This window comes from Sciurus vulgaris, assembly GCF_902686455.1.
Source record: "Sciurus vulgaris genome assembly, chromosome: 4".
NCBI classification, from domain to species: Eukaryota; Metazoa; Chordata; class Mammalia; order Rodentia; family Sciuridae; genus Sciurus; species Sciurus vulgaris.
In genome coordinates, this window is record NC_136464.1 from 12,867,163 (window position 1) to 12,893,309 (window position 26,147).

Consider the following 26,147-nt stretch of genomic DNA (forward strand, 5'->3'; position numbering starts at 1 on the left):
ACCTCTGCCTAGGCCTTCCTCACCCTCTCCTCCCAGGGGAAAGCAGATCAAGTCTGCTGAGTTGGTCCCAATAGACAGATGGGGACTCTGCTGATTCTAGTCCCACCAAGAGGCTAGAACCTGTTCTCATCACTTCTTCCTGATTCTGCCGTTACACTTTGAAAATCAGACGGACTTGATCACAAAGCAAAATAAAAACAATGATTATTAGTATCTGTGGCAGATGCAGACTCGGGTCTGCTCAGAGCAACAGGCTGGGCATAACAGAACTGCCCAGTACAAAAGGTTCTGTTTGCATTAAGAGACACAGGAGGCAAAAGTTCACCTGAACTTTTAAATTCAAGTTCAGGTAGCAAAGAAATGTTAGGCTTGTTCCTGGCTTTACTCTTGTCATGTAGTTAGGGGTACTAAAGAGGAAAAAGTTTGAGAGGCTTAGATGTAAAGGAATGGAGTTTAGGATCTACAGGGCTTATGTTTGGAGATTTGTGAATTGTTTGTCCTTGAAATAATTACTATTTCTTTTCTTCACCAGGAGGAAGTAGTAAGTTAAACTTGATTGAACATTATATTCTTGATGAAACATGCCTTAATTTCATGGACATTCTTAAACCCTCCAGTTTTGGGATTTTCTTCAATAATATACTATTCATTATAGAAAAGCAGCCTGGTCTGAATTTGTTGTCCAGGTTCTTCGGTGTCACTGACCACAAGTTTTAATTGTCTTGCCTCTGAGGTCTTATAAAAGATATCCTGTGAGACTGTTAATAAGAAAATTACTGTTAATCCCCATGGACATTTATGTCTTAGTTCTGTTTTGTCATCAGTGTTTCATGTGCATGCCCAGTCCCAGGAGAGAGAATAGAGTATTTTACTCTATAATATCATTCATTTGATTTGGTCCTGAGTACTTTGCTTTTTTCCTAAAAAGAAAGAAGGAGGAAAAAAAAAAAAAAAAAAAAAAGACTGAGTTTCCCCTCGTCTTCTAAGCCCCATTTGCTCTTGTGCATTTCACTTAGGTGAAGTGCGCTAATAAGCATACGGTGCAGTCTCTCTTTGGACATGTTACTTTTTTAGGGCTTTGAAAAGAGGATCATTAAAGAACATTTTTAAAAACTCCTTTAACATGTAACCTTCATGGAATAAGAAATATGAAATAAGAAATGCTATCTGTTTTTAGAATTTACCAGAAGAATTTCAGATTAGTCAGTCTTGTGGTCAAATACATAACCTGTTCGGTGTCCTGGATAAATTGGCTAGTTGAATTGATTTTATTGGAAGTCCTCAATTTGAAAACATTTCAATTTTTAGTGGCAGTTGTAAATATTAGAATAATTCTTCCTATCTTAAAAGAACTGAAGAATATTCCATGAATATATTCTTAGATATAGAGAAAAGTAAACTTTGTTGTTCAGGAAAACAGTTTCTTTTGCTCTTGGGGAACTTCACATCTTGTTGGTTGAACTTTAAAGGACCTCCTGTTGATTTACTCATTCAGCGGTTATCTCAGTTTCTGTAAAATTTTGTTACCTAAATGAATTAAGGTATTCATTCATGTATTGCACATCTGCCGTGGGGTAGATGCTGTGTCAGATGCTGGGATGGAAAGGTTAATGAGATCTGGTTCCTTCCTTTAAGCAGAGTCCAGTAAGAAGGGATTGGAAGGGAGATACAGAGAAAGCCACCTTTTGTACCTTATGTTTGAATCCTCGTCATATGAATCATTTTCATATTTATTTCCTCTAACCCCCTGCTACTCTTAATTCTTTTGAAAGACATGGTGGCATTTCTATCTTTTAAATGTTAGAGTATGAACCATCGAGCAGTTAAGTAGGCTGTGCCTGGGCACCAAGTGTCGGCCAGTCAGCTGGAAAGATGAATTGGCTACGGTCTGAAGAAAGGGCTTTGAAAACCAGGCTAAAAAATTATGTCATTATTCCAGAGGATGTTAGAAGCCATAAGTTTTTTGACGGTTGAGTAGTGAGGTTAACTTGATGTTGAGAAGGCCATGGTCAGTGGTGCCTGGTAGACAGCATGAGGAGGGCAGGGAGTTAAGAGGCTGTTGCTGCTCTAGACAAGGGGTGTTGGGTCTTGTGATGGGAAGGTAAGGGTGCCAAGCAGCAGCAGGGTGATGAGAGGTCATGGCCCAGCTGAGAGGGGGTGGGTTTACGGAGCAGGCAAGCTGCAGCTGGGCTGCAGGGTATCTCCAGTGCTTTACTTTGGGTGCTCAGGAGTCTAGTTGTTCCAGGAGGAAGGGGAAAACCCAATAGCTGATCTGAAAGACAGGATGATGATTGACTTGGGCTTGTTCACTCGGAGGTCCAGGTAGGATTTCCAGGCTGGGGCTTTCACCAGACGTTTATAAACGTGGTATCGTAAAGGATGAAGAGGCATGGTTGAAGAGGTGTAGTAGATCTGGTAGTCCTCCCTGCAGGTGGGGGCTGCAGCCAAAGTTGTGGAGGGAATGGAATCACCAGGGTGGAGAGAAAGGCCTGAAAACAACCCTGGGAAGTGGAGGGTGCAAAGGTGACAAAGGAAAAAGGAAAAGGAAAAAAAAAAATGGAAAAAGAGCTGCTGGGAACAGAAAGTCTAGGCCACTAGAAGGAGGAGTCATTGTATGGAATGGAGCTGGGGGTGCTGGGCAGAGCGAGTGGCTGTCCTGGTGCAGGTATTTTTTGGTGAATGAGTGCTGGGGTGTGAGGGAGATTGCTCAGGTGAGTGAGCCCAAGTCACTAAGTCAGGAAGGGTTTCTCGGGGTGCCTTGGAGATTGGCAAGGACCAGTGGTGGGATATCCGAGGGTAATGGGCCAGAAGTGTGCTCTGGTGGGAGGTGAGTCAATACCCGTGCCTTGGGGGCCAGGTGGGAGGAGAGGTCTCCTAGGAGGGAGGGGAGAACGAGGGAGATTTGAGCAGGTGGGATTTCAGTGCAGAGATCTCACAGTGAGTTGCTGAACCCCGCCTTGTTGACCAGTGTTCCTTTGGAAACATGTTCAGAAAAATTCTGTTTGTGAAAATGTATTATAAATTGTAAGGCAGGGTAAGTATGAGGTGGTATTGTTCAGATCCAGGTCTCTTCATTCATACCACTTCAAAACTGCAGGAGCAGTGAGTCCTTGAAGTACAATTGTAAATCAAAAATAATTTTGAGCATAAAGTCCTCTAGCTTTGTGAATATGAGAGGTGTTAAATGGAGGCCAGGAAGTTTTCATTTCTCTTTTTTCTTCCCTCTTCTCTCCCTCTCCCTCTCCTCTCCTCTCTCTCTCTCCTCTCTCTTCCCCTCCCTTGCCCTCCCCTGTCTCCACCTTTCTTTCCCTCCTTCCCTCCCTCCCTCTCTCTCTCTCTTTCTTTATGTGGCTAGCAGTATGTTATCATTTACAAAGTAAGAAACTGTTTTTTTTGAAAAGTAAAAAAAAAATGTTCAAGTAAGTAAATATGGAGCATAAGCCAGAAATTGAAGGAAAAAGGAAAGTGTAGATAATTCATGTTCTTATTTATGATTCTTTCTTTCTGAGAAACAGAATAATCCTTTGTCTTCAATCTAAATTATTGAGTGAATAATTTATGGCATTTGTTGTATATTCCTATATCATTTGAATCCTAGCAGGAAACAAAGGGCACAATCAGAATGGATAGTTGAAGAGAGTTTGGTGAAGAGGTGTGGTCAGGGTTTGGAATGTCAGGAAGGGATAGTTTAGCTCCAGAGCCCAGCAATGCCCAGAAGGTGCTGCCATGCTCAGGTGTTGGGACAGCTGCAGAAGCGTCCGTGGCCGGCAGGGGAGGGACTGAGGAAGTGGCGGTGTGGACCATGGACAGGGATATCACACCCACCTCCCCTTCTCTTGGTGCTCCAGTTTCCAAGGAAGCCAGAGGGGGAGCCTGGGTGGTACACTGTCCAGAGATCAGCCTCTTGGGGTGCAGGGTGGGGGTCAGAATGGATCAGGAGGGACAAGCAGAATAATAAGCAAGGTTATTTCAAGTCCTTTTTTTTTTTTTTTTTTTTTAAGCCTTTGTTCTGTGTCTTAATGACTGAGTTTACGATTTTTCTTAATCATTTCTGGTTGGGTGAATCCTCAGGAAATTGCATTGACTCCTGGAAGCCCACCAGGGAGCTCACAGTAGGCCCACACAGCTTAGAGCCTCTCTAGGCAAGAGGAGAAGTATGTGGCCAAAGAGCTTGGACTGTGGAGCCGGATGCCTTTCTTTGAATTTTGACTCTGACACTTAATTACTATATTACCTTGGGTAAGCTGCTTAACTCTCTGCCCATTTCCTCATCTGTAAATGGAAATAAAAATAGCCTCATAAGTACTAATCATAGTTAGAACTAGTGTCGTTCTGTAATTCATCACAAAGTTGGGATGAGCTACGGGGGCATTTCTCTCTTTCCAGACTCATTAGGGTCCCTGGGTGTTGCAGTTCTCAGCACACACCTCCTCCACCTGCCTTTGTCACTGAAGTGACGCCCAGGGTCTCTAGAGCCCACTCAGCTAAAGGATGAGATCAATAGGACGATGGCTTTGAAAATCACCAGTGTTGATAGCTTAAAGTTAGACTTAGTTCCCAAACACAATAAGGAATTGACCTGTTTGAGGAAGCTGCTCCTCTACTACCCCCGCCGCCCCCTCCCCACCAGGCGGCACACCTCTGGAGTCTGCAAATAATTTGAATTTCACTTATTAAAAATAAAATGGGTTACGCTGTAGGCTAAAATGCCACGATTTCAGCAGTATCGGGTTTGGAAAGCTAACATGGAAGGTGCAGTGATACTGTAGTCACACTGGACGTTGAAAGTCTTCCGCAGAGCTTTCTGTGTGCTTGTGTACCTTCTCATTCAAAGATTTAAAATTCTAGAGCCAGAAAGTTACACAGCTTGCATTGTTTTTTGTAAAGCTGTTAACCATTTTTGATATATCTTTATCCTTACGTGGGTTTTTTTGTCTTTATAAGCATTTCATACTTTTTCACTGATTAATATTTTTCCCTTCTTAGTTATTCTTGATATAAAGGAATATATGTATGTTTAAAAAAAAAAAAAAAAAAAAAAAAAACTGACCATTGCTGAAGTGATCAGTTTTGCCACTTTATAAAGGTCGTTTTATTTTTCCGACCTATATGCGGAAGACTGGTTCATAGCACAAATTGAAGAACAGTTTCAATTTCTCATCAACCTACTTCAATTATCTTTATTCATTTATTTTAACTTTGGGATAAATTAATAAGTGATATAGAAGATATACCAATGATTCTTAGAAATATAGTATTTGAAAATTATTTCAAAGTTTAAAATTAGTTTATTTGGAAAAATTCTTGAAAATTTGAAAATATGATGTAAAAGTTTTCAGGCTTTTGCATAAAAACTTCTTCAGAATGTTAAGGTTAAAACATTTTGCTGGTTTAAAATTTTTTAAATTATTTGAAATATTTCTATCAGTTTAAAAGTTATTTTAAAATCTGCTGCTGCTGTCTCCAAACTTCTTCAGTCCTGACTTCTAAAATTAATTTCTTACATTCTGAAGTTTCAGTTTATTCAGACTTTTTTCCGTGTGAGCACGTCTTAAGCTTATTTAGTACCTGATTAGAAACACCACTTCCTGGCCTGTCAGCAGCTCAGCTGAGCAGTCAGGCTGTATTATTCGATATCTTGTCTGACATGAGGACAGCCGTCCAAAGAGAAAGATATCACAAATTGGTGCCACACTTCGATAAATAGAGACATTTTATTTTCACCAAGCTAATTCAATCCAGTTCAGTTAACTCTTTTTTCCCCCTTAAGGACAGATCAAAAAAGGCAGCCATGAGTGACAGCGTTCTCATGGGTTTGACACGTTGGTGTGTACAAAGCCGTCCCAAAGCTGTCCCCAAGGGAGGGGTCTGCCTTTGGATTTCAGACAATGCCCAGTTCAGGGAGGGCCCTCTCCCTGGCCTGCCCTGTGCTCAGCTGGGGACCTCAGATCCCTCTTAGGCTCAGGTACAATGGGAGGGGGCTGGGGCTCCCTGCCCCACATGCCCTTCCCCTCACAGTTGCGCCTTTTATGCTGAACCACTCTTAAGAATTCTCAGACATTTTTCAGGAAGTTATTGAGATTCATTTAGTTCCGTAAGTAAAAACAATTGAATATTACATATTATTAATTTTGTGATTTCGATAAACTGTGTTCCAAATGCCTGTGCCTTAAAAGCCCTTATTGCAACAAATAAAATACCCGCATTTCTATTTCTTAGTTCAGTGATTTCTTACTGAGGCGCATATTGAAAGTTTATCATAACATTGTTCTCAGGGATGCAGTGGAATGGCTTTTGCCACCAAACATGAGACACTTCGAACAGTATTTATGAGAGAAAGTTCACATTGGTATGAAATCGCCTCTTGCTCAGTGGCTCAGGCCCAAGAGCCTCTCTTGGGCCTCAGAGCCCTCCAGGGGCAACTTCCTCCTCTGCTCTTCCACTGTCCCACTGTGGCACACTGGCGTGCAGCACCAGGCCGTGCCATATGTCTTGGAGTCTTCTCCTGTAGCCTGCCAACCTGTCGTTCTTGGAGTCTCAAATCCTGCCTTGCTTGATCAATTGCTGTGAGAGGACATTACTTTTAATGCCATCCCATGCCTCTTGCGTGGCCAAGTGCTTTCTCACACTGAGGTTTGTTGCCTGGTCAGTCTTGTGGCCTTCAGGGCTGCAGCAGTGTAGCCAGTACCCATGAAAATCTGTCTACAGAGAATGGAACTAAGTCTCTGTGTACGAGGACAGATTTTAGAACCAGACAGCTCCACCAGTTATCGATGGAGAGACCACACACAAATTGCCTAACCCAACTTGCTTCCTTCCTTTTAAGATGAATATATGGAAGAAATGACAATATGGGCTATATGACCCCTTTAAAGGTCATGGAGATTAACTGAGTTAATTTTGATAAAGTGCTTAAAATGTTGTCAGGCACAGATTAAGTGCTGTGTAATGTTTATTAGCCAAGTAACTTATTGAACATGTCCTGTCTACTAGTCACTGTTCTAAGTATTTACATATGAAATCGTTTAATCTCCACAGTAGTCTCATGTGGCAGGTTCTTTTGCCATTCCCGTTTCACTGACAAAGGAACTGAAACAAAGATACATATTTCGCACAAAGTCACACAGCAAGTAAGGGGCAGAATCAGGGTTTGAATTCACACCACCTGGTGCTGGGACCCCCAACCACTTCTCTGCTCGTGAGCACCTTGGTATATGTCAGACCTGAGTGTAAATAACCTTGTCCTTGAGAAGATCACAGTCAGATGGAGAGGGACGGACAGCATTGTGCTTCCTGGAGGGAGGACGGGGCCCTTCGGCTGACTGGCTTGCATTGAAAATTGGAGAGGGTGGAAGTCACAGGTGTCAGCAGCTGCTCCCGTGGCCCTCTAGGCAAAGGTGCACTTATGGGGGTGTCCAGATTTTTCATGTTTTCTTTTCAGTGACTCTTTTGTCAGGCACTTGAGGCTTTTCTGGTGCGGTGACTCCAGTCCAGGACCATGCAGAACACCACAAAGGTGGTGAGCTACAGGGATGAGAACATGTGGCAGCCACCTAAGCCTGGAAATGGTGCATGCGGGTATTTAAATCACGGGTTTACCGAGTCGTCCAGGGCTGCTGACCACGTTTATCCCAGGAGCTCTACCTAGAAAAGGTCGGCAACTAGTTCTTAGAAGCAAGCACCACAGATCTTAGCCATAACAAATAAGACCTTGGCTATGGGGAAAATTCTCTTGATGTGTTGTACACTCATGTGTGCCTTGTAGATTTTGCAGCATAGGGTATGTATCTGTTGTTAAAATTATTTTCCAGACAGGAATCCAGTGTCTGCGTTTTCTGTCACACAATCAGAAGTTCCGAAGCGAATTTCTTAAATCTTCAGAGGATTCCAGTAATTTTGCTGATAATATAGAGATAATAGAAAAGTATCTATCTTACAGTTGTCTTTTTTTTTTTTTTTTTTTTTTTAATGTGCATGGAATGCAAAGGCTTCTAGGACAGTAATGCTTTGTAGTGGATTCTAAGGCTAATACTCTTAAGTGCTGGGTAAAAATTAAACATGAAGAGCACTGATGAAATATTTACTCATCAGATGTCTTTGAAGTTGAACTTCTTTTGGGTTGTAGTCCCCTTCCTAATGGACATGTTTCAAAGATGAAAATGGTTAGTGCATTCAGCTGTGATGTTTTCTTAGTCTCTGTATGAAAGAAATCTGTTTTGTTTTTAGGTCTATTTCAGTTTTAAGTTTTGAAAGCTAGCTGCTTAGAAATCACATTAATGATAGAAATGGTCCCTACACTCTGAACTCATCCTCATTGATAGGGTAATGCTTTGAAAGTTAAATTTTCTAATACCACTAGCATTTTAAACAAAGAATGCATTAATGCTTTTCTACAACTTTTCTAAACTTATAAATTTAGTTAATTCTAAAGTTAAAGGCTTAAGGTGAGTGTGTATATGTGTACATAAGATGAGTAATGTAAAAGCTAGTAAAAAAATCACTATGTTTAAAGATGTGTGGAAACTACTTATTTCCATGTGTGATGTATGGGTCTTCAGTTTTGATAACTGAAAGATTTTTCTGTAGAGTTTAAAATACTTTAAGAATGTTGAGTAAATACTGTCTTTCTTTTGCATCTTGGATTAAACTCTACTCATCTACTAAGGACTTCAGAAATTTTTGTGGCATTGTTGGTTAAGAATTTTCTTTTCTTGTTTCCTCCATATGGACTATGGTACACTGCTAACATTTATATTTGTTTTATTACTTAGTTTTCACATGAATCTGACAAGCAATGAAGACCTCAGGAAAATCCCGGTGAGTTGCCGAGGGGTTAGAGAATTATAAGAGACAAGCCCGTCTCTGGCACAGATTCGTAAAAATGTCTCTGTCTCTTTGAATACCTCAGCTGCCCAAGTATTGCAGATCAGAGTGGTAATTTTGGAAGAAAGTGAGAAAGTGAAATTCAAACTTTGTCTTTTATATCTAGAGGATGTGGCTTCTATATATGATCAATTAAAGTTCCAGTTATAATTAGAGCCAATTTAGAGTGCACAGATTTTGCTTACAGGCTGTTTTGAAATTAATATGAAAGCTATATGTCAAAGTCAGCATTGTATTTATGAAATAAGAGCATACAGCAGAGACTGATGTTTTTTGTATTGTTGGGACAAGGATTGAAGAAAGAATAGTGCTGTTTGTTAAAGTTCAACAATAGGAAAAGCAGCCTGGCAAGAGACCCAGTGAGTCAGGAAGTTATTTGAAGACACATATACTATAGGACACTTATTTTCCTAGTCAGAACAAAACCAAATGTACTCGCAGGATCGGCAATGATGAGCTAAGGATTGTTCAGATATCTTAAGTTCATCCTCCTGTTACCTGAAGCCCAGGGTTAGAGCCCAGAATTTCATTGCATTTGCAGTCAATTCTAAATCTGTTAAACCTGGAGAACACGTTATTTTACAAAAATGTGGGCAAATGTTCTGGGTAAAAAACTAAATTCTCACTGAGTAACAGAAATAGATTTTTATTTCAAGAGGCTGTTGGTTGCTGTTTCCACCATCTGTCCTTAATGTGTGTGATCCAGATGTATAATATGAATTTTTTTTTAAGCAATCACATATCAGGATTTTTTAGGATGTGATGAGCCAGCCTAAAAGAGGTTGAGGTGGGGTTAGAGTTTATTTTATAAACTACTTTAAGTACAGTTGTCTGTCTTTAAATTTGTACAAAATATTACAGACACACAGGACTTTGCATTGTTTTTGCTGTATTATGTAAATGATTTGTAAGTTTTGATGTTTCATAAATACTCAAGTCTTTATAATATGGCAGTCTGGCAAGAAATGTCAGAATATATGAAGTCAGCCTTTGATCAGATAGTAGAATGAATTCTATCAGGCAGTTACTTAATCTCAAACAAAATGCAACATCAAAAAATTGATTTAATGTGTAGCTATTGTTTATCAAGTAACCTTAATTACAATTTCTATGTGCTTGTAAATGTACTTTTCCAAATCTTGTAATTTATTGCTGTAAAAGCATCCTTAGAATTCTTTAAAGAAATAAAATGTGAAAATTGTTTTAGTTTAAAGGATTTAAAGGTGATAAAAGAATCCTTGATGTGTGATTATTTTTCTCTGGATCCTAACTATTCTGACAGTGAAAGGATTACTAGGTGTTGTTAATTTACTGCAAGATACAATTAAGAGGAGAAAGCTCATCCTCACACTGATGGTTATTGAGGAAAAGTATTTGAACAATTTTTATGTTGAAGATTATAAGATGTTTGAAGTAATTTACATTAAGTTCTCCAGTAATAGCCATCCAGCAAGTTATTTTTTCCCCTTCTGGACGTAGTATTTTGTAATTAAGTTTGTATGTCGTCTATGCTGGTGCCAACACCTGTCTGTGAAAGCGCAGTGTTTAAGCAGGAGCAGTAGCCAGTTGAAAGGGCAGTGTGAGCTCTTTAAGGCCTAATTAGGAACTGAAAGGGAGATGAAGGGACTAGGACAAAAGATGTGAAAGTGGCTGAGATGATATTCCCAGAGCAGAGTTCCTCATTAGAACAATAATGAGATGATGAGAGAATGCCAGGCCCTCATCTCCTCCCTCTCCTGTAGTTGCCTTGGATGTCAGTTACGCCCCACCAATATTTGGTTTCCAGGACAACCTTTCTTTAAATCTCTAGTTATTTTGAGTCCTGATAATTTGCTTTTGTTTAAATTTAAATATTGTAAGAAATGTATATTTCCTGGTTTAAAAGGCTAGATTATGTGTAAAGCAAAAATAGATCACTAGTAATTCTCAGAGTCTCATGCACAACCCTGTTATTTAAAATTCCAATTAAAAAACTTCATGTAATAATTTTGTTGTTCTCCCACCCAAACCCCGTTTTCTTATATCTGCTTATGGACCTTTTTTTAACAGTGGTAGAGTAGAAATGAGAAAGGATTGGTTGTGAAAGGAGAAGGAGAAGGAAAATCTACGTTACATTTCAAAATAAGAAGACATCTCAACAACATATGTGCTGTCTAGAGTGCTCAGGAAAAACACTGAGTACCTGGGAGTGCTGGTGTAGGTGCTGTGTTCGGTCTTGCTGGTTTGGAGATCTCTCAGTTTTTGAAGTTTTTCCATGACTACTCGTAACTGTGTCTTTTGAAAAAAGCGATCTTTACATTTGCCTGAGAGCTTTCCTCCTCTTTAAGCAAAGTAATTTTTGTAAACAGAAAATATTTTCTTTTTCTATTGCTTATGTTAGCTAATATTTATCTTTATTATTTCTTTGGAGTTATATCAATAAACAGAAGGATAAATGTATTCATTGAGTAGATGTGTCAATTTAAGAATCTTATGCCTAAAATTAGAAGTTTTACATGGTTTTCACATATTGAATAAAATCTGGAACTAAGCCTGAAACTGTTTTTAATTATTTTATATTCTTTTCCAGAATATAGTTTATAGTACATGTGTTTCTAAGATGTTTTCCTGCCCAGAAACTTGATGCTGAAATTTGGGATAAAATTTTCACATAAAAGGACAAAGGAAAAATTAGCTGAAAAAAATAGAAATGTATTTCCAGGAAATCTTCCATTTATTAGTATTAGGTCATTGTGAGGGGGAACAATAAGACAAATGATATATCTGTGTTTTCTCAATTATGGCTAAAGGTGTTGAGCAGTGTTCTAAGATAATAGATTATTTTGAGAGATTAAGTTGTTAGATTGATTTATATGATGGCATTAATTTAGACTAATGTCAAAATGAGGAATTTTTGACATGTCTTTCATCCTCAGCTTCTGAGGAAATGTTAAAAATTTTTAACTACATTAAGTATTACTGATGTAGTACTAAATGTAACAGTGCAAATGATTTTTTAGCTGTATATCATCACTTAATTAGTTTGGAGAAGTCAATTCACGTATGTATAATTTCATTAAGATTAGTGGAGATTCCAGCAGATGCTGCTGTTATGTTAAATTAAGAAAAAAACAAAGCAGTCAACCAATCAGGAACATTCCATTTAGTTTAATTTCATTAACCCCTGCTATTCTCACAAAACTCCTAATTTTTAGTAAATGTTCTATTAGAAAATGAAAATCACGTTAGATGGACTTCATTACCTTTAAAAATGCTGTTCAGAATACTCACTCTGTAGAGCACAGAATTTTAGGGTTGAAAAGGCCTGGAGATTCCTCCTTGGTCAGGTAAGGAAAGTGACGCCTTGCTTGACTCTGCCTCAGGTGTATGCAGAGTTCCTACTTTGAGCAGAAATAGTAGCAAGTGTTTGACAGACATCCATATCTACTTTTCTCTATGGTATTCATTATTTTTCCTGTAGATAACTTTAATATGGTAAATGCTTTATGAGACTGTAATTAAGAAGGGGGCACTAGGGAAGGATAGTTACTCTAGATTAGGTAGAGGGGAGTGAAGGGAGGGGAAGGGGTGTGGGGTAGGAAGGACAGTAGAGTGAAATAGACATTATTACCTCGTGTATGACTACATGACCGATGTGATCCTGCAGTATGTACAATCAGAAAAATGAGACATTATACTCCATTTATGTATGATTTATCAAAATGCACAAATGTATTCTGTCATGTATAGCTAATTAAAACAAATAAAATGTGTATAAAATGTAGAATAAGATATATACCTTTACACTACTTATGGCCAGTTAAACTAGTAACTATATAAGCATGTGTGTGGACTTCATCTGAGAGAGAAAAAGAGTAAAAATTTAAACACTTAACCTCTTCCTTCAGTGGTTTTAGATCAATACTTGAAATGTTTTTAGGGACAAAGATAATATTAATTAATAAACTTGCATCTTTTCCCAGTTTCTAATGCCAAAATAAAATAACTTGCTTTAAATATGGCTTATGGAATTTAAACTCCTTTCCCTTTGATGCCCTTTCTGTTCATTCTTATTAACTCTTGTCACTAAATATTTCAGTAGCCCTGGAACTACTTTCAGCTCCTCCAAACAATCTCACCAACTTTGCCATTTTGATTTTCCTAGAACATAGCTTTGACCACATCATTTCTCTGTTTAGAACTCTTGGTTTCTTATTTCCTTTAGCAAAGAGTCTAAAAGTCCTTAATCACAGCTTTCAACATCTTTGGTGTAGTTGGGACCTACCATTTCAGCTCCCTGCTCCCTATTTCATACCTTATTTTCCAGCCTGGCTCCACTATGGCCTCTTGTTGCCACTGGCTTGGAACCTCATTCCCTAATGGACCAAGCAGACTCCACTGCTGGGAATGCCCAGGATGCATTTCTGCCGGCAGAGTCTCTCTGAGGTGCTTTTCCTGATTACTGGGAAATATTTTTCTTTGGCTTTTGCCATCATATTAATACTAGAATTCTTTATCATAAAAATCAATTAAATTAGTACCCTTTTCTTTCTTTTTTGTTTATTCTTTTATTTAAAATTAACTTATAAATAGAATAAGCTTATAAGCAATGAAATGGGAGAGAATGCAGATATAATAATCCTACGTATTAACGTGATTGTAGTTGAAATAAGTAAGGCAAAAAGGGAAATGAGGTAAATCAGATAGGTATTGTTTGTAGAGAAGGAAACAGACCAGTTATGCAGGGGAGGAGAGGCCCTGACAGCCTCTAAATTAAAACAGAAGTTATTCCCTTGCAGCTTTTTATAAGGATGCTTATTGATTTAATTCCAAGTGCCTTCAACAGTCACAGCAAATTGGAGAAGCACATTTGATATTGCTGCTGCCTGTAGCCATCTTCAATAAAAAGCCAAGGTGTAATGTTAAACCACAGTTCAGTGGAAGCAATTCCATGAGGATTGATATCCAAATGGGTAGTTTTCAGTGGCTTCTTATAGTTCCTCTGAGTTAATTCTTGGAGAGCTTTCATGTTACCCTATTGTAGTTAGACCAACTAACTTAAATTCTAAATTACAGAACATTTCATTCCTTTATTCAGTCTTAAATTATTTGGTCAGTCTCTTATGTTTAGACATTGTTCACAGTGTGAAAAACGGATTTACAGCATAGAGTTACAGTGCAGGCTTTGGTGCATCTGCCTTTAGTTCCTGCCTCAGAACTGGCTGGCCAATCTTTGAACTGGCACATTAGTTATAGGTGAGGATGGAAGAAAACTTCATCAGGGTTTGAAAAATTAGAACTCAAAGTTCTAAGTAGTAAAAGTTCTAAAGGTCTGTCCCTAATACTCTGCCTGTTAATGTGACAGTCTGTATATCCTGTTCCAGGACAGCAATCCTTTTGATGCCACTGCAGGGTACCGCAGTCTGACCTATGAAGAGGTACTACAGGAGCTGGTGAAACACAAAGAACTCCTTCGGAGGAAAGACACCCATATCCGGGAACTGGAGGACTACATTGACAACCTCCTGGTCAGGGTAATGGAGGAAACGCCCAGTATTCTCAGAGTGCCATACGAACCATCCAGGAAAGCTGGCAAGTTCGCCAATAGTTCGTGAAGCCAAGTCTACTGCATTTATAATTTGAAAGAGAGAGAGGAAGAAAAAATGAAGAAAAAAACCTGTTACGGAAGAGGCCCCTCTATCAGGTTTCATTGCATGCTCTCCTCCATTGAGAAAAATGGTTGTACCTTTCAGTACTAGCATGGACTATCAAGAGAGACCTTGGAAGTGAGCAAAATGCTTTCAACTTTTAAGTGAACATGGGCCAGATTCTCATTGAATAAGCAGTTCTGTAGGATTCACCTGGGTGCTGGTGCTGGCCCACTAATCTGCCATAGGCCAAGAAATATCTTCACAAGTCTACGAGTTACTCCTCAGGAATAGAATTTTTCATTAAGCAGATGGAGACTGTGGTTGGATTCTCAGAAGTCAATTTACAGACTTACTTAGCTTCATGAATACAGCTCATTATAAACACTACTAAAAGTCAGTTCATATTTTATATACATACATGAATATATGTTCGTGTATCTTTGTGTATAAAATACATGCATATACCTCATATATACATGTGTTTTTAGAACATTGAAAAGCAACTGGTTGCCTCTAAGGTACGGATACCAATTTCTGAGTTTGGAAATGGTACATTTGCTGTATTGATGCAAGACAAGTCGTCATTACTACCACTATGGTCCCTCTAGACAGGCTGCTTCAAATTGCTCTTGACTGTGAGCCTTGGCTTCAGAGTGAGCTGCTGTATATGAACCCAGCATCACACTTTTGCTCTTTTTCCAAATATTGTGGTCTAAGTTCCTTTTTTTAAAGAATGACAAATTTTAGGAAACTTCATTAACCTCACAACAGCATGAATTTCTTTGCTTTTTTACCTAACATGAGTTTTGTTTGAGGTATAAGCAGAAGATAAGCTAATGTAATTTGTTCTGTTGAAATCCTGCATGCCTTTAAAACATTAGCACAGAAAATATTATGAAGTTATATCTGAAAATAATGGGGAAAAAAGTAGGTGATCATCTGTGCTTGATAACCCAAAGCAATGGCCAATTTCTAGGAATGAAGAATTAGACTTGGTGTCAAGTTTCATCAATGATAGGACAGATGGTTGTCTTTGGGTCTTGAACCAAAATAAGACTTACTAAGAAAGAAGTGAATTTTTAGAGCAGATTTTTACTAGCATGTCATTACATAGTACTCTACACCCATTCTCTAAGAATTGATTTATCACAAAATTAGGGGTTCTTTTTTTAAGTCCACTCCCCCAAAATGTCAATTTATTCCATGGTTTAGCTCTATTTTTTGTACAAAACTATTCTGAAATTTAAGTGGAAAAAAGTGATATAAGAATGTTGCTAAACTTCTGTTTAACTTTTCAGCTTTAAAAATTTACAATACTATGAAAGAGTATCTGTGTCATTAAAATGGAAAGTCCATCTCCAAATGGAGACTGATAATATTCTGCAGCCCTTTAATGAACTGCATTTTCTAATACTTAACCTCTGTTAAGACGTCATCGAAAGTTAAAGGAAAAGCAGACATAATAGTTTTGTTTATTGTAATATTTTGAATCAGAGAATACTTAGCCAAGCTTATATTCATAAGCTAAAACCCTTTGTTATCTATATTTTCAGAGTTTCTTTAATTTTCCTATAAGAACATACATTTTGAAATTGTAAAAATTTTTCCCAATACAAAAAAATTATACTTTTCTAAAATTAGGAAATGAAGAAAGAAATATAGCTTCCATCAATTTTCCCCTCCACTCATTATTAAATTTCTCTGATAAACCTCATAACCTAGAATTTTATTTTCTCTTTTGAGTTCTTGGTAATTATTATCTTTTATCTTGGTGCCAATTAAAAGTAACATTTATTAAATGTTACAAAACATTGCTCTTAGCAGTTTTTCTGATAGTATTGTTGAAACTCTTCTTAATTTTTTCAAAACACCAAAATCCATGTGTTTTCAAGATAACAGATACCTGCAGATAACTGATATGCTTTCGCCAAATTTGTTTATTCTGGAATGAACCGAGATGCCAGTTTTGTATTGGCAGTATGCTTTCCATAAGCAAGGCACATTGAAAAGTATGGTTCAAGAAGTGCTGTTGTTTTTATGAGGAAATTTATTTTTCAGGAGCAATTCTTTCCCTCTATAAAATTTAAGAGTAGACTTATTGTCCATGAGTGGTTGTTTGTAACTGAATCATTATTTTTATCTTTAAAATCTAACGTGTTGTATTTAAAACTAAATCTACATTTACCACTGCCTGAAAATATTCTGTTCCATTGTTTACGAATTTTCACTCATGACCCAAAGTAAACTTACTACATATTTTCATAGTCAATCAATATAACAAGCTAAAAACAAAAAGTAAAATGAGTTCCCAAGTAAACATGTCAGTGTTTCCTGTGTTTGAGCAGAAGTGCAAACAGTGTCGTTTTAATTTCTGGCATTCTAAGGAAAAGGCCAAAAAGATCACTTTAGTTTATTTTTCCAAAATGTAACTCTAAGTGTTCTAATGATATATTTTGTTAGTAGCTTAGAAATGAAAATAAAATACATGTGCTCATTAAATAATGCATAGTACAATAGATGTATAAGCAGATTTTACTTCTGCTTTTATGCTTAAAAGTGCATGTGCAAAAACACTTCCATCAACAAGAGGATTTTTTAAAATTACAGAATTGATGTGATCTGGTCTATCTTATGCTGATATACGTCTGTTATGTTATTAAACTCTATCTGCTCTTATTTTAAAACCAGTATTGTTTTACAACCATTTGCCTCCCAGTTCTAAAAAACAGCTTTGAAAATATTGACCAAAACGTCCTTCCACTTGGGCTTCAAGTTTCACTTACTGAGTACCAGGGTTGTTAGAGAACTGTATATACATTAGCGTGTAGTTCATTTCCGAGAAGTGTTTGAGTACTGCTTTTGCTGCTGTCTTCTGTATTGAGCCTCGCTTTGCATCCTCCCATGGGGGTAGTATTATCCATAGATTTTACATAACTACATCTCTTGCTCTTGGCAGTAAATCAAGATTTAGTTGTAATTTTCCAGCTGTGAAAATGTTGCCTTGTATGTAAAAGGGTTTCACGAATGGAAACCTAAGTGAGACTCAGCTCATTAGTGACAGACTTGCTTTCCTCACATCCTTCCTTCACCATCCCCCTTACCCCAGTGTCCCCCTGCCTACCACCCCTATAAGGGTGCTTATTCCTTGACAAGGAAAATCTTTAAAAAAAACACCACCTTGCTGTCTTTAATGTATCTACAATAATTGTCACACTACAGCTTTTATTTTCCTCTGCGGCTTTTTAGAAAGCTTCCTACCTTGGATTTGTAAAGCAAGCTGAAAGTTTTTTGATGTTCGTGGACTCATGTCTTACAGATCTGTAGGTGTCACCTGCACAGGTGAGTGAAGTAGAAAGCTCTCCCGTTCACCAAGCTCTTTGAGGAGGACGGAAAGGATCACACTGCGGGCTCGCGGAGGGAGGCGAGGGCCAGCCGGCACACATCGAAAGCCCCTGTCTTCACAGAGTCAGAACTCTAATAATCCAGATGCAGTTGTTGAAAGTATTTAATATGCAATAGGTAGCACCTTAACTAATTAATCTGCATATGAAGGATTTTCTGAAGTATTTAATAAGAAGGGTAGAAGCTTTTCAAGAATTAAACCAGAGTTGACATCTTATTTCATTTATTTTCTCTGTTAAAAAATCCACTGATACAGTGGAGTTGAAATCTAACTAATGATACATTTGGGCCTATTAATCTTCGAAGCTTCCAGATGGTTTGTATTTTGAGGTACAAAAATATGCTGCAGATCTAGAAATGTCTGTACTTAGCAGGTATTTGAATGATATAAGCATTATTTATAACTGAGAGTATTACACTTACCTTCTTAAGTAAATGCTCTAGTAACTTGCATACATTTTTTGCAGGTACAAACTCAGAAGTATGTAAATTGTATAATGCAGCAATTGTATAATTTATGTAATCTGTTGCATGAATCAGAATTTTTATATAATATATTATTGTTGATTTATTGTAGGTGATTAAAATGTTTAAACGTAATTCATTTGTCAGAATTTCTTATTGTAGGTAAAATGGTGTTACCGTGATACATTTGCACGAGTCCTCCTTGTGTTTTGTTTGTTTGTTTGTTTGTTTGTTTCAGTACTGGGGATTGGACCCAGGGGTGCTCTACCACTGAGCTACATCTCCAGCCCTTTTTAATTTTTGAAACAGGGTCTCACTGAGTTGCTGAAGCTGGCCTCAAACTCGCAATCCTCCTGCCTCAGCCTCCCGTGTAGCTGGGATTACAGTTGTGCCTCTCTGAGCCCGGCCTTCCTTGTCAGCTAGTGAATGCTGGATACCCCGTGTCTGGGGTATTGTAGCCAGTATTCCCTCAGACCTGCAAACGTGCACCCCTATGAAAACCACCTTGGAAAGACATGCAGAGGAGGAGTTTCTAAGTAACTGGGAGTGAGTGTTCTTCAACACGTGAATGCCTTCTACATACCCGACATGTCGTCATAGGGGTGGTGCTTACGGTGTGGTGGAAAATGATATTTGAGTATTTACATGTAGGCCCAGGCCTAAGCCAGGTAAGGAACATACAGAGATTTGGAGGAAAGTTAAATGGGAAAACAGACAAACAAACGATGGTACTGGAGAAAGTGGAGTGGGGTCTGCAAACCCTTTGATTTCTCACCACATATTCTCTAGCTAGGGTCAGAGGTCAACATGTCCAGTCCCCTTAAAATAGCAATCCCAGTACACCCGTCCATCTGAGAGGCCATCAGAGGGCCACATGGGTCTGATGTGTGAACGCGTGTGCAGGTGTCGTGTGGCGTGTGCAGGTGTCATGTGGATGGCACCGTACGGGTGACCTGTGCTGTTCTAGGTGGTGAGACGTGACCCACGTGTCACTTCAGATCTAAGTCACACACGTTTGGAGCATGGCATTTCTGCAGGCCGGAAGGCTTTCCTGCTCTCTTACTGCTCTCAACTTTGGAGGGCCCATTGAGCCTACCCCTCTGTGACCCCCAGTGAATCTTCTCCACATTGTCCCCCTTTGTACCCATCCCCAGCATACACACTTCTTTCTGGGTCTGCTGAAACAAAGCCATTTGGAATAGAACGTATTATTCTCTTAAAGGTGGCCCTTTTTCATCTAGGTTTTATTTTAATGCCTGTCTCAAGAAATGTTTGTTTTTGAATGGGCTTGTCATCTAAACCCCCAACATCTTACATTTCTCCTCAAATAACTGTAACAGTGACACGACTTAATGCTTTTATGGTTATCTAGTAAAGACTCGCAAAGCAAGATTTTTTTTTTTTAAGATCAGTATATTTTTGTAAACTAGCATTGAACAATCTGAAAATGAACTTCAGAACACAATTCCATTCTAATAGCATCAAAATAATAAAATGCCTAGGAATAAATTAACTGAAGAAGTGCCAGAATTGTACACTGAAAATTATAAAACACTTAAAAGAAATTAAAGGAGATGTAAATGAAGAGACATTCCATATTCATGGATTGGAGAACTCAACATGGTTGAGATGCAGTTTTCTCCAAATTTATGTATTCAGTGCGAGTGCTATCAAAGTCCAATTGGATTTTTAATTTTTTCAGTTAAAAGAATTATCTTAAACTTACATGGAAATAAAAAGGTTGTGGAATTGTCCAAACAATCTTAGAAAAAGAAGAATGAAATTATACTACTTAAGCCTCCTGATTTTGAATTTTAGTATAAAGTGATAGTAATGAAGATTTGGAACTTGTGTAAGGATAGACATAGAACAGTGGAACAAAACTGAGAATACATAAATACTTGTATTTATGATCAATTCATTTTTGTCAAATCTAATAGGGAAAAGGGTAATCTTTTTTTAAATGCTGCTAAGAAGATTGGATATTCATATTCAAAAAGATGATGAGGATGAGGAGACACTGGAACCTTCCCAGGCTGCTGGTGGGCATGTGACCACCATGGAAAACAATGTAGCCATTTCTTTAAAAATCAAACCTAATTTACCATTTGACCCAGCAATTCCACACTAGGTATTGACCAAGAGAAATAGAAATGTATACCCACACAAATAATTATTCAAATATTCATAGCAACATTATTCATAATTTCCAAGCTGAAAATGATCCAAATGATCATCAAATGGTGACCAGATTAAAAGACATTGTAATGCTAATTGGGAATAAAAATGAACCAAGGGCCCATGCGTGCTGTATGTGGATGGGCCTCGGCAACACCACACCAAGCGAAAGAAGCCAGACAAGGAGGCCATGTATTTACTGTGTGGTTCTGTCTACAGAACCAACTGCATAGAGGCCAAAACCAGTTGTTGCCTGTGTGCTGTAAACAGGTGGGACTTATCCCTGCACTGGAAGAGGGGAGTGGAGTAACTGCACCTCTTCTGGGGTGGTGACAGTGTCCTAGCATTAGTGGTGACAATTACACAGAAATCATTAAAAGTTGTCATGATCCCTATTTGGACATAAAAATTGATTATCGATCCCAAGCCAGAAAATAACCATATATTATATATCCCCTAATTTAATTTACCCCAGACAAAATTATTTCCTTTTCAGATGTTGGGTCTCACTTAGTAAAGCATTTTGTTGCATTGATATTCAGAACGTCTCTCTGTGAGGGAGGGGTTCTTTTTTTTTAAATTTATTTTTATTGTAAACAAATGGGATACATGTTGTTTCTGTTTGTACATGGGGTAACAGCATACCATTTGCATAATCATACATTTACATAGGGTAATGATGTTTGATTCATTCTGTTATTTTTTCCTCCCCCCACCCCTCCCACCCCTCTTTTCCCTCTATACAGTCCCTCCTTCCTCCATTCTTGCCCCCCTCCCACCCCGCATTATGGGTCATTATCCGCTTATCAGTGAGATCATTCGTCCTTTGGACTTCTGAGATTGACTTATCTCAGCATGATATTCTCCAATTTCATCCATTTGCCTGCAAATGCCATAATTTTATTATTCTTTATAGCTGAGTAATATTCCATTATATATATATATATATATATATATATATATATATATATATATATATCACAGTTTCTTTATCCATTCATCAATTGAAGGACATCTAGGTTGGTTCTACAATCCGGCTATTGTGAATTGAGCAGCTATGAACTTTGATGTGGCTGTATCTCTGTAGTATGCTGATTTTAAGTCCTTTGGGTATAGGCCGAGGAGTGGGATAACTGGGTCAAATGGAGGGTCCATTCCAAGTTTTCTAAGGAATCTCCACACTGCTTTCCAGAGTGGTTGCACTCATTTGCAGCCCCACCAGCAATGTATGAGTGTACCTTTTTCCCCACATCCTCTCCAACACCTATTGTTGCTTGTATTCTTGATAATTGCCATTCTAATTGGGGTGAGATGGAATCTTAGGATAGTTTTGTTTGCATTTCTCTTATTACTAAAGATGGTGAACATTTTTTCATATGTTTGTTGATTACTTGTAGATCTTCTTCTGTGAAGCATCTGTTCATATCCTTAGCCCATTTGTTGATTGGGTTATTTGTATTCTTGGTGTAGAGTCTTTTGAGTTCTTTATATATTCTGGAAATTAGCGCTCTATCTGAAGTATGAGTGGCAAAGATATTCTCCCACTCTGTAGGCTCTCTCTTCTCATTGCTGATAGTTTCCTTTGCTGAGAGAAAGCTATTTAGTTTGAATCTATCCCAGTTATTGATTCCTGCTTTTATTTCTTGTGCCATGGGACTCCTGTTAAGGAAGTCTGATCCTAAGCCAACAAGTTGAAGATTTGGACCTACTTTTTCTTCTATAAGATGCAGGGTCTCTGGTCTGATTTCAAGGTCCTTGATCCATTGTAAGTTGATTTTTGTGCAGGGTGAGAGATAGGGGTTTAGTTTCATTCTGTCGCATATGGATTTCCAGTTTTCCCAGCACCATTTGTTGAAGAGGCTATCTTTTCTCCATTGCATATTTTTGGCACCTTTGTCTAGTATGAGAAAATTGTATTTATTTGGGTTTGTGTCCGTGTCCTCTATCTGTACCATTGATCTACCTGTCTATTTTGGTACCAATACCATGCTGTTTTTGTTACTATTACTTTGTAGTACAGTTGACGTTCTGGTATTGCAATACTCCCTGTTTCATTCTTCCTGCTAAGGATTGCTTTAGCTATTCTGGGTTTCTTATTGTTCCAGATGAATTTCATGATTGCTTGCTCTATTTCTATAAGGTACATCATTGGGATTTTAATTGGAATTGCATTGAATCGCACTTTTGGTAGTATGGCCATTTTGACAATATTAATTCTGCCTATCCAAGAACATGGGAGATCTTTCCATCTTCTAAGGTCTTCCTCAATTTCTTTCTTCAATGTTTTGTTTTTTTCATTGTAGAGATCTTTTACCTCTTTGGTTAGATTGATTCCCAAGTTATTTTTTTTTTTTTTTTTGAGGCTATTGCAAATGGAGTTGTTTTCCTCATTTCCCTTTCAGCTGTTTCGTTGCTTACAAAGCAAGATTCTTATGTACCTTAATTACATGACCTAAAAGGGCTTCATTTTTCCCTTACACTAGTGGCACCCTGAAATTCGATTTTAAAATGTTCACTGTTTTGTCATTCGTTGGTCATGCTGAGAAGTTAGGATTTGTGCTGGGAGCAAGACATCGGGTTCCTTTGTTGGGGTTTCAAATCTGGTGTATCGCTGTGAACTGTGAAGTCTGGCTTATTACTGACGTGACTACCAAAGTTTGTAAACGTTTGTGTAAATTAGAGCAGTAAAGATTACTGATACTTAATATTAGCTCACATTCTGTTACGCTCTGGTGAGTGACATAAAAGTACAAGAGACAGCAGGTTGTAGCCAACGGGAGCACTGTGCTGCCGCCCTCAGTGGGGGGATTACAGACTCCCACAGGAGCATTAGGTGCGGGTATTGAGAGAGGACAGCTCAGGTGTAAAGAAGGCACTGCAGGGCAGCGGCAATCCAGAACTTGTTCCCACTAAAAGAAAGCAACAGCCATCCAGCTGCTGCTCACTGTGGCCACGTGGAAATGAATGCAAGGCCATGTCGCTTAACCCGATCTTAGAGAAGCTGAAAACAATACAGATTGTTGTGTCAAGTGATTTCCAAATGTTGGCAGCTGATTCATTTTAAAAAATCAAACCTTGGTGCTATTAACTGGCTGTCTCTTAGTATTTCTGATGTACCATCGCGCGTCATCTCCACGATCTTTGTCACTGTCCTGAGGGGAAGAACAATTCAGAGTACAGTGTTGTGTGCTTGTGCCAGAAATGATCTCGTGTCTGCTCAGAAACGGGGCTGGTGGAGGGGTGTGTGCCGCGTGTGTGATAGGGAACATCACATACGTCATGGGGGCGGGTTGGGGTGCCTGGGAGGGGAGCAAATGGAGTGAGTACACTCTGGGTGTAGAACTTTGGTTCCACAGGATGGGAGCCACTCTGCCACATTGTGTCTGCAGTTAGTGATACTGCCTTGTACACTTAAAATTCAAGATGTGCAGATTTCATGTTCAACATTTTAACACAATAAAGACATTAAAGACTTTTTTTTTTTTAACTAAAAAAAGAAAAAGGCACTCTCTGGGTTGCCCATCCCTCAGCCTGGCTGTGCTGTTGCTTTGGAGAAAGACGGCAGAGCTGATAACCAGAGGTGTGGTCTGAGGCCTGCTGCCCTGGGGTTTTGAGCATTCTGGAATGGTATCCTGGAACCCAAACGTACTCTCTGTGGTGTGACTTTTCAAGATCTTTTTTTTTTTTTAATTGTAAATAAATGGGACTTTTCAAGATCATATTGGTGGCACTCTTAACTTTTTTGTTAAAAATTGTATAGAGACCATTAAACAAAGATCAGTGTACATAATATTGTGCTGCATGTGGGTAAAATCACATACAGCATATGACAATTTTCAGCAATGGAAAATGGAAGTATTCCTGTGACTTAGGTATGCAGTGTATGCAGTGGCCCCTTATCCACTGGGGATATGTTCCAAGACTCTTAGTAGATGCCCAATATTTCAGACAGTTCTTAACACTACCTACTATGCTTTCCCTCTAAACATATACGTATCTATGATAAAGTTTATAATTTAGGCACAGTAAAGGATTAACAATAATAATCTATAATAAACAATTTTAACAAGACATTATAATAAGATTATCAGTATTACCACTCTTGCACTTTGGGGCCATTGTTAAGTAAATATGGGTTACTTGAACACAAGCACCAGAATACTGTGACAGCTGGTCTGATAACTGAGATGGCTACCATGTGACTGAGGGGCAGGTGGCACCTGGGCAAGGATGATTCATGTCCCAAGAGGGATGAAAGGGACTAGAGGGAGCTTTTATCACACTGCTCAGAAGAGTGGGCAATTTAAAACATGATTTTTTTTTTTCTGGAATTTTCTATGTAATTTTTTAATTTTGTACTTTAGGAATTCAGCCAGACTTTTTGATCCCTGCTATTCTTGGGTCAAAGGACTGGTTCATAAAGAGCTTATGTTGTCTTCACAGTCGGGACTGTTGAGGTCTCATTTCTATGGAACAATGAAATTTAAAATGTAGGTCTTGTATCCGATATTGAAGACACCAAGCGATTAGGAGAAGGTCATTGTGCTTTAGATTAAGTGACAGAAGTGTACGCCAGGACCTCCCATGGGATAAGGTCAGGGGTTTCTATTCATTGGTGGAATCATGTCTGGGGCATTTTATTGAAGATAATCTTAAGAGAACAAAATGGGCTCATGAGTTTCATTTCCTCTCCTAATTATTAAGGAGGCATTAATGAGGGGAAAATGGCGGAGAAAGACACAGGAGTTGGGTGAAGGGAACCCAGCCATCAACCTGATTAATTTAGGTTCTAGTCTACGAGACCCACTTCTTTTAAAGAAATAATTCATTTGCCATGAACAGTTGACTAATCCAATAGTGGCATTTAATGCTTTTATGTTTATATTTGAAGACTTTTAAATTAATGTACTGTTATTGAGCATCTTTCATGATTTATAAGCTGTAAAATATTTTAATCCTTGACTCATTTGTTTACCAAGCTATTCCTTTAATGCTATATAATATGTAGCACTTGAGACCATCCGTTGGGAATATTTGAATACTGTGCACACTCTGAAGATACGCACAGCAAATAAAGCTCAAAACACATGAAATATTCAGGAGGAGTTTGGGATGAAGATGATCCTGTGTTTTAATTTTAAAAAATGTGGCGTGATACCGGCCATAGGTATTTCCCAAATGGAAGGCGTCTACTTATTTTAAGCAAGTAGCCACGCTGAGATGGCACTGAAAAAATCATTTGGACTTTGAGCTAATTTTAAGTAAAAATATTGGAACTCCTACAAATCAGCATTGCACTTCTAGGAACTCGGTGCTAAGTGGGGTAAGTCATTCAGAGTCCTTGCCACAATTGCACAGGAGCCCTGAGACGCACCATCCATGAGCCAAGCCGGAGGGGCAGGCGGTGACCAGGAGGTGACTCAGGTGTCCTGGAGCCATCCACAGACTCATGTGCTCATGGGAGCACAGGTGTCACTCGTTCTGCCAGGAACACTGAGCTTAGTGCATCCTAGGCTTGACAGACACTTGAATCCTGGTGCAGGTTGAGGCTACCTGTTCGTTTCTTCCCGCTGAACTGGTGGTGGGTGG

The 26,147-nt window shown here is 38.6% G+C and overlaps 1 protein-coding gene across 5 annotated transcripts in view; it reads left to right on the forward strand.

Moving 5' to 3' along the window:
* Window positions 1-18,515, forward strand: part of RAB11FIP2 (RAB11 family interacting protein 2) — a 38,102-nt gene extending 19,587 nt beyond the window's left edge. For 2 of the 5 annotated variants that reach the window (XM_079138665.1, XM_079138667.1), the window contains 2 exons: window positions 8,772-8,817; window positions 14,247-18,515. In XM_079138665.1, coding sequence (XP_078994791.1) covers window positions 8,772-8,817; window positions 14,247-14,477 — 277 coding nt within the window. In that variant the 3' untranslated portion in view covers window positions 14,478-18,515. The remainder of the gene's footprint in view (window positions 1-8,771; window positions 8,818-14,246) is intronic. The other 3 variants (XM_079138666.1, XR_013763624.1, XM_079138668.1) reach the window with 3 other exon arrangements.
* The last annotated feature ends 7,632 nt before the right edge of the window (window positions 18,516-26,147 follow it).